Raw genomic sequence first — 9,532 nt, forward strand, 5'->3', positions numbered from 1 at the left:
TACGCTGCTATTCGTACCCACCCTAACCACTCTGAGGTATGTAAGAGATACCTCACCACCCGAAGCGGCCCCTGTTGCAGGATTCAACTAACTCACCTGTAAGGGGCGCAAATCTAGCAAGCTACCGGTACGCTACTCACTCGTACTGTGCTCGAGTAGAGAAGATCCACCAACTCATACCCTGCACCTGCAGTAAGAACTCGAATAGTTGAACATCGCGCTAGGACGTCCAAGATTCCCTCTCTTGGATAGGGGGGGGCGAAAACACTGCCGTAGCTGATCTCCTCAACCCCAGCTTAAGACGAGGGTTGAAAAAGTGCCGGACCCTACCAGCAAAGACAACCCAGGCTCTTCGAGTTCGAGCACGAGCCGGTGGGGGGGGGACCTTACTCATCCGAATGAGAACGGGTTCAACCAACCCGCTCATCAGAGGGCATTGGGAATGTGCCCCAATCGCTAGAGCAGTGAGAATGCGCATCCATATTTCAGCTCTCGCTGCATGCTACCGCAGCCGTTATCATACTCGAGAATCGCCACTCTGAGACACGGCTTTCCGGGGAAAAAGGAATTCCGAGAGTGGCGTTATGGCTCAGGTTTCAGCCAGTGCGGTGTGGTTCCCGTCAACGCCATTGTTTTTGCCAGCTGGCGGGCGGGAGAGAGCGGGTGGAGTCAAAGTTCGTAAGATCCCGCTCGGAATGACTTGACGGTGAAAAACTAGAAGCTACTTTTCCCTTCCCCGCGGTGTACAGTACCGGTAGTCGGGCTCGTGGATGAGGAAAAAAAAAAACACAAAGGAAGAATCAGTAAATGATCTGCCTATCGTGCCCCCACTTGAAGAAATGCGCTACTGCAGGAACGGGTTTCTCGAAACCTAAGCGGGATTTTTTTTCTTCTTCTTCTGTGCAACAGTTACCCCTCGTCGGGTGTTACCTCCAGAGCGGAGGTTGCCCCGTTACTTTACTTTTTTGTGGACCCATGGTTATGGGGGGGATAGATTTGTGGATGAAGGAAAAAAATTGAACTGCCGTATTGGGCATTGATAGATGAGTTTGTATCTCCTAATTACTCGCTAGGCTACCTTACTGGAATGGCACCCGTATACAAGTAATACTCGTGCAGTGAAGTGAAGTGCAAGGTACTCGTACAAGTATCGGTAAGGGAGTGGTGAAGAATCAACGAAATGAGAAGAAAGGAGAGCGAGAGGAAAGCCTAATCTGTGTAACCTGCCTTTTTCGCTGCTACTATATGTTTCCGGTAACCGGTTCGAGGTCAATCATTCTGATTCATTCATGGGTGGGCATTTATGAACCATTTTGTACCTGTGCTAAGAATAGGTTGAGAAATATTTGGCAGTCGGCACTTTATAGCACAAAGATGGACAAATCTGTACACGCTCAAGTAATGTATGATACTCGAGTAAATGTTTGGAACAGTATCGTATTTTTCCAAGGATCGACTTTGAAGACTTCACAATTACCCAATTCTCGAAAAATATTTGCCGAGTTGAATTGGAAGACGGTGAATTGGATAGTAATTTTTGTTTCGTGCTTTTTTATCTGCTCGTTTGGACTGCGTTATTGGCTATCACTTTACCGTATAGTACCATATCGGTTGGAGTTGGAACATCCAGAATCACTCACCCACTCACCCGAATGAAAGTGGATAGGACACGGGCTGGAGGGATAACCAAGCGCTAAAGTCCAGCCACCAAGTGCTTCCTTCCTTCCTCCGCAATTATGATAATAATATTATTATATGCCTAACAGTCCCCAGTTCTTGCAACGGGCCAGTTTCTCCGAAAACCAAAAACCCGAGTGATAATCATGACCCTTCGTCTTTTTAACCTCATAACGTCCCCTCGGATTCCGAGATATCATCGGGAGGTATCTTAGTGCCGGGTGTTTTGTCATCACACTTTTCCTCACGTAGATTCTATGATGGAAATTGTCTACTGCCTACCCCTCCCGCTGCCTGGTGAATCCTTATGTTTACATTGGATTGGCAGAGCCTTACCGGTGAGTACTGTAACGTAGGGTGGAAGCCGTGGTCGCAGAGGTGGTATTTGATATGATATTGTGCCTCTGGGATGGGGGCGGGGGGAAGGTGGGAAGGGGGGGCTTCTTGCTGGCCGAGTTCCTCGATCCCCTCCCCCCCCCCCCTGTCGATAGTGCTGTTGTTCAGATTTCTGCAGTCCTGCCAGGTTGGCGAGAAATATCGATGTTTTTCTTTCTTTTTCCTTTTTTCTTTTTCAATGGTTGTGATGGATAGACTGTTTGTTGGATGGCATGGCGAATAGTAAGATGGTTTTGGTTCTGAAAGAAAGGATTCACTCTTGGAGAACCCTTTTCTTGGGTCGATTGATAGTGAAGGATAGCGGAAGTCCATGGTCAGGGAGTGGAATGATGGGGTTGGTATCGTGGTGCTGCCCAAGTTCATATTGCCTTATATGACTGTCATGCAGCCCATAGGCTCCGGAAACTTGACCTGTGAACCTATGTCTCTGAATGATACCTTAAGAACTCGAATGATTGAATCTCGAATTAGGGCGTTGGAGTTGCCTATGCTGGTACCGTATCGTAAGGTGCGGCACTTTTGTATGGTACTTTTGTTTTTGTTTTATAATATATCATAGGGGCCGAGTGGGGTCGGTTTTCACGGTCTTCTCACCCCCCCGCCCAAGAGAGGGAATTTGGACGTCTTTGCGCGAGGCTCAATTATTCAGGTTCCTACGGTAGAGCCATTAGGCTTGGTATTTTACCTTCTAATTCTTTGTCCTGAATGGCAAGGAAATGGTTGGCTGGAAATTGTTCTGGTTAGCAAGCAGGGGGAGTATATAGGAGGATAGGTCGGACGGGTTGAAACCACCAAGTCAGAATAATAATAAAATCACACAACGAGCTTCCAAGGCTCTTGCCTTCCCCCAAGGATATCGATGGTGTTTTGTGGGGTGTGGTAAGTCGGTGAACCCCCCCCCCCTACCGCCACACCATCCCACGCTCTCCGGATTTTCCTGACCCGTGTCCATATCATGAGCACCCCGGGTTGAGGACGCATCACAAACATCACAAGCATGGTTGTTATGCAGGGGTGATCCACCTGACGCGATCATTTGACCTCTCTCGAGGGCATTGCAACTGAAGTCATTATGAGTGCTTGGAGGTTTATACACCCGCTACTTGAGCCATCGGAAGGCGAGAGAATCATTCGTATCATGGCCCTGTTTGGTTCGAGAGGACTATGGGGTCTAACCTAGCATACCGGTAGTGAGAACCTAGATATCACCGAGTCCCTTATCCTGAGACCTGTAGAGGCGCCGCCACGAATGTGGTGGCTATGCGTCTGTTATCATAGCTTTACCTCAGATATGACCCCGAATGATAGAGACTACTCACGCATTATGGGGAGCTTCCATCGAAAGCAGAGGAAACACCACAGAAACGCCTTGATGACTCTGGATATTGTCTCGATGCCATCATTTGATGCCAAACTCTCTGGTTAAAGTCATGAACATCAATCTCACTCATTGGTGCCTTATAAAGTAGGGTTGGTGCTGAATAACAATCCTAAAATTCGGCATTCGTGAGACGTACGCCCTTTGGGTTTCCCCAGTTCTTGGCATAATAACCTCTGAAAGAAGTCAGAGGCCCATCATCTCCCGTATGTACGTATGGAAGCAATTATACCCTCGACTCTTGGACCTCTAGCTGGCCGGGTGTCATTGCGGAGGTCATTTTTTTATATCACGGCGAAGGATATCAAGCTCAGAACGGCACATTATCCCTACTCCATCCTTACTCCATCCAGCAACGCTCTGAGGCCCAACCCACCCTCCTATGCAAAGCAGCGCGCTTCACCTTCTCCGGTCCATTGAACCCCGGAACAACCCTAGCCATGAATCCTCCCATGTGTCGCAGGCCTAGAGAAGAGGAAAGTCAGGAGAGATGCCTCCATATTCTCCACTAAAGAAATACAGCCTTTTATTTTCTTCGTCTGCCTACAGCTGACCCCCAACAGCACTCGGCACGTTTGGGGGTTTCACGGGATTGTTGACGGGAGGAGGTGTCTTTTTGTCATCGTTACCGAGGTCGTGGAATAGCAGTCTTTCATCTGTCGCGTCTTGAAAGAGCGGATATGGATTGACAATAGAAGAGACTCCCACCAGTATAATCGTGTACCGGCAGTTTGCCTGCAAGCATTATGAACCTCCCGCAAATGTAGAGTCGTTCTTTCATTACGGCAACTGGCTCATGGCAGCGTTGCATCCTCAGATCATCTTCAGGCGGAGAACATACTTTGGTGATAGGATCGCCGGCAAAAACCGGTCAATGGATCTCTATGGGTGGAGGTAACATTATGCACTGGGAAGATTGAAGTTGCGGCAAAGCCAACTAGTGTTCTTTAAAACTTTATCGTCGGCGATGGTGCATCCGCCGGTAACTAAGGAGGTTCTAAAAGAATTGCTTGTTGGCACTGGGCCAGAGGATGGGGGATGAATCACTCTACTCGAGCAGAGGGGAGCGAGAAAGAAGTATGGAGAGCCATGAGACCAGCTTTGCACGATGGCCCAGACTATATTGCCCTGCCGCACTCTCAGGGTCACGATATCCACGACAACAATCCCCAGTCATCTCTAGAGAAATGAAAGGAGTTGTTCAAGCGGGCGCCGAGACGACTCACCCCCACGCAGTTGGCTGATAAAGTCTCTTTAGGCGATTGCTTTCAGATGTTCTGTGTGACCCCCGGCCCCCCACGCCTGCAGGCACTCGAGTCATTTCTCGGAACCGTTATGCAGTAAGATAGCCTACCCAATTTAGTCGAGTGAACTTTGTACGGCACACCTGACTTCTTTAGGAAAATCGAGATATCGAATCTTGCCGGTATTCGGCCCTGGGGAACCTGTAATTAGATGGAATGGTTCGTTCATGACCTCCGCTAATCTAAGCAAGCAGCCTCCTCCTCTCAAACCCAAAGCCAAAAATACCCAATACGTGGCTGGTCAGGGAACGCTCGAAATGCCCTTCGAGTATGATCAGCCATTGTGATTTTCTCGTGGTAGTCCCACCCACACAACCCCATGGAGGTCCAGATAAGACTACCGGCGTCATACTGCGGAAGACCCTCAATAATTCCATCCACCTTAATCCTTGAAGTACCGGTATCGACACCAACAGACGATTATGGGAATCTCCGGTAAGAACTCTATTACCCTTTTTGTGTACTCTCGCGCACGATAGATTCCTCAACTCCTTCCTCTAACACACGGCTCTTGTTTTAGCGACGATTGTCGTTCGTTCGCCATTTGGATGATCAGTCGTCGTCATCATCTAAAAAACTATACAGAGAAAGAACTACTCCATCGAGAACCAACGGTGGAGGAAAGTACCCTTAGAAAACAGTTGACTAGAATAAATTCTGCCTACCCTATCAAACTAGTAGCCAAAATTTCGCCTGAGGTCAATGCTTTGCAATCGTGGAAGCTCTGAGGCGTAGGTTGCTATTGACAGAACGAAAGTTACCTTGGCGCGGAACTTGCCGACCCAAAAAATGTGAAGTACTGTACTTGTAAATCTCCCACTCCCGGAGTGATGCTAATGGCGATTGATGGCTCGGAACTAGGGGAAGCGTCTTTGTAGAAGGCAGGTAGCAGGAGGAACAGAAAAACAAACAAACCATACCGGTTTAGACTAAGGTTACTTCGTTCAATACCTGTATCTATCTGGAAGTGTAACCCCCACCCCACCCTCGAAAGGTTGGTCTACAAATCCCTAAGCCTATCAAGCATAATGTTGGCAATGGGGCCGATTTTTTGTCCATATAGTCCTAAGAGCAATTGTATGATACAAATGGAATGCGGGCTTCTATCGCAATACCGTCAGTGGATGGTTTACCTGCGCTTGGGCCGGGAGGTCATCTCCATAGCCCGATATCAGGAGAATTCCTGGCATCCATAATAAGATCTCAACCTATCACATCAGTCTAGGTATGTATGATACTAATGCACGAGACACTGTGCAAAATTGCCCCAATCACCCCGCTCTCGTCTGTTTTTTTTATTATCGCTATCTCGCATGGCAGCTCCCTGAGTTCCCTCTCCATCATCCCTTACACAGCCCTGGCTTTCCGGGGAAACATGCATCCAAACTTCGTCCTTCCTGTGCCGCAGCCCTCCAATCAGATTATTCCCATCAGAAAATTTTCGCAGGCGTCTTTTCTCCTTCTTGATTTTGATGTGGTGCCTACTATCAACCTCGCCGAGTCCCTCTCCTGCGCCTTCCAACAATCCATGAAACACTGTTCCACCTCAGGATCATTTACCCTCGAAGTTCCTCCATTTTCGGTCAATTACTCCCTTATCTGGAATTGCGCGAGAAAAACGTAAACGAGGCGACGACCCTGATATCTAGAGCATACTCTAACTCAGCGGTCACCTCCAAAAGATGTTTGGAAATACGTGGAAGGAGGGGTTGATTCGTATGAACACTACCCCCTATCAATTCATCGCCTGTCAGAAAATAGAGTCGCACCTGGCACACCATATAGGTACTTTTCCCGGTATGCCCTTCACGAATTGCCACCAACCTATCCGATGAAGGGGAAACTTTCATCCCTATATCTAAGAACCTCGATTGTGGCCACCCCTCAGAACGAATGTTCTGCCGTCGTTGACTAGACAAGATTTCCACTCGGATATAAGCTTCCAAGATCTTGGCCTGCCGCACCTCAATCTGTTCCCTCCGTAAATCTGTATCCGCTCTCCCGCCGGGCTTTTCACCGTCTCTCTGGGAGAACCAGGCCAAAAATATTCAACTTGATCAGTAATACACGGCCACCCCTCCCTCTCGTCTGCTTGATTAGTTTGCTCTGCTCCTGATGGTCAATGAGGGTCTCTGGGCACCTTCGTCCCCATGCTCCATCTCAATCCATAACTTACGAGCCCTCCACAAGCACCCGAGCAAGCTGTGCGAGTTCCCCCAAAATAAAGAGAGGAGATCAAAAGCGGAAATTTGGACAACTTCCTCCTTGCAAAGTTGGGGAGGCTGCTTGCCCTTCTCATCTCCACGTCGTCTACCACCGGTATCCATCAGGCGAGACGCCAATGCAGTCTTACGATTCTCCGGGAGCTTTGTCAAAGCCGCTTTGGGTAGAAGGTAGACATCGATCACCTGGGTGAACTCGCGTCAGAGGAATGTTAGTGCGAAGCCGATCTACGCGAATGAGTGAGCCGCCGCCTAAGAATTCAAACCCCCATTCGGCAAATACCAGCAAGGGATTCTCCGGAGTCCCATGGTATTTCGTCAACCGAATCGAGTTCGGCGACTCGAATTCGGCGACTCGAATTCGGCGACGTTGTTCAGTATGCAAGAAGATAATAATTTGTGCGCACTGGCCCTGACGGCTTTGGGCTCCGGGAAGGGTCTGAACCAGAACCTGTGACCAGAGTAGCCGGGCAGTATAAGGCAAGCAATACACTCCCCGGGCTCGTCTGAGATGGCTAAATGTACTCGTACAAGTATGAGAAGTAGTCACGGGAACCCCAATCCCAGGAACGGCGACCCGCACCTCGATCAGCTGATATACTTGTAATGGTATGGTATTTCATATTCTGCCCCTACACTAGGGTTGAGCAAACGCTGTGGAGACCAGAACATATTGGTAGGCTTGACTCGAGAGTATCCCTAGTTTTGGCGCAGCAGCACATTTGGGAACATGGTTAAGCTCTCTGAGAGAGGTGAGAGAGGTAATGACGGGGGGGGGGCCCCGTGGCATTCCAGTACTCGACGTTTTTTAAAGTCTCCAGAATGGGGAATGAATAAGTGATCCACTTATTGTATGGTTGATAGCTCCACCGCGCTGGATTTTTTGCGGGAACTGCCGTGACTTGTTCAATATATTTATTATCCTTGACTTGACCACGGACACGTAACTCACGCTCCGAAGACTTTGGGGAAAGGTGGAGCACAGCACTCGGGGACGGTCCTGCAATTGTTTTCACGTTTCCCGGACTGTAAGATACTCGAATGTGCGAGAATATCGGGCGGGCAACGTTTGTTCTTGGTCTGGGTCTAGGAAGCCGAACCGTGGACGCTGCCCGTCGCTTGCGTGGTGCAGCACATTGAGAGACGCGTATAGTACTGTACAGTACCATACTCTACACGCACCACGGCACACACACCATAAGTTTACCTTATACCACACCCAGTCTTATGCGGCTCTTCAACAGGAACCCTCAGGATTCGGTATAAAGTAAAACTCGCTCACCAAAGTATTGATGGCCGATAGCAATACCACATACCTCATTCCTACAAAACCTTCCTCCCTAAACATCTCTCCTCTTTCACAACTTGTTCGCAACTAGTGTGCCGCCCCTCTCAATTATGGTAAAACTCTTGCACCAGTGTTGGGGTACGTAGTTTAATGGATTTTCAGGGTGTTCCGTACTATATCCGCATTAGAGAGCATGGCCTCACCAACCCCCAACTCCCCGAGCGTGGACAGCTCGGGCAATTGCTCTCAACGAATTTTTACCACTACTCCGGCGGCATATTGGTCGAATCGAGTGAAAATTTTGAGCACAAAGCCCTTCACACCACGATGACAGTCCTAACTACCAGCCGGATATACTCTCAGAAGTCCATTTATACCGCACGTGGAGATTTTTCGGTGCTAAGTGAAGGGGTGGATACATATTCCTGGCAGGTCTTGAGGCCCGAGGTCCACGATGGCAAATGCACTCTGCGGTTTGTCGGTGACCAAATAAACCCGATGGTGAATACCCAGCTTTCCTGGTTGAAGGCTCTGGCAGGCGCCTCCAATGTTCGAGAGTGCGGTGATTCGCAGGCACTCAAAGCTGCCGGCGATCCTGCAATATTCTGGGGTCTTATAGCTCTGAGCATTGAGAGAGGTGTGCAGCCATCAGGACTTACGGAGGTAGTTAATCGAGGGGACTGGAGGATACCACCTGGTGCGTCTTTCTTTCTCTTTCCTATTCGAGATATAGCTAATCTATAGCCCTAGAGGAGAAACACACGGGACGAGTCGTCGTCGTCGATATATGTTGCGATCCTAGAACCCCCAAGCCTAAGGATTATGATTATGAGTTCCCTGGCTCTTAGGCGGATGTGCAGTGCCGGTGCCTGACCAGCAACAGCGGATTCTTTCTGTCTTCGTTTCGTTTCCTTGCTTCCAAGCACATTTTTGTACGTTTCCCTGTTCAACACCTGGGTCATTCATATTAGCACCATTATCATTATCATTATTACCTTTATTATTGTTATTTTCATTTATTATTATTATTATTTGCTCCGTATTTTAGTCCAGGATTGGATGTCTACTATCAATGATCGTTTTTATTCTCTGGCGTTTCCACAAGGAGTCTTGCCTAAAACGTTTATCCTAGCTGGGGAGTTTTCGGCGATATTTAGTGTTTTGCGCGCAGTGCCATCTCATTTTCCTGTTCCGGTCTTTTACGAGTTTTGACTGTTATAAGAACAAACAACAGTACTCCTTCCGCCTGAAAACATCCCTTTCTCCA

General features: G+C 48.6%; 1 protein-coding gene; it reads left to right on the forward strand.

Moving 5' to 3' along the window:
- Positions 1 to 8,288: 8,288 nt before the first annotated feature.
- GSTUM_00003709001 (uncharacterized protein) lies at positions 8,289 to 9,240 on the forward strand. XM_002837346.2 has 3 exons: positions 8,289 to 8,378; positions 8,428 to 8,962; positions 9,016 to 9,240. Exons 2-3 carry the CDS (start codon positions 8,593 to 8,595, stop codon positions 9,111 to 9,113), a joined length of 468 nt encoding a protein of 155 aa, XP_002837392.1. The 5' UTR covers positions 8,289 to 8,378; positions 8,428 to 8,592; the 3' UTR covers positions 9,114 to 9,240.
- The last annotated feature ends 292 nt before the right edge of the window (positions 9,241 to 9,532 follow it).

The sequence above is a fragment of the Tuber melanosporum genome (assembly GCF_000151645.1).
Source record: "Tuber melanosporum whole genome shotgun sequence assembly, scaffold_187, strain Mel28".
Lineage (NCBI taxonomy): Eukaryota > Fungi > Ascomycota > Pezizomycetes > Pezizales > Tuberaceae > Tuber > Tuber melanosporum.

What these genes read in the sequence shown, in the direction of transcription:
- GSTUM_00003709001 (XM_002837346.2), top strand. Translation starts at nt 8,593, where the DNA reads ATGACAGTCCTAACTACCAGCCGGATATACTCTCAGAAGTCCATTTAT. An exon ending in GGACTGGAGGATACCACCTG is followed by an intron (nt 8,963 to 9,015) that starts GTGCGTCTTTCT and finishes CTATAGCCCTAG; the next exon opens with AGGAGAAACACACGGGACGA.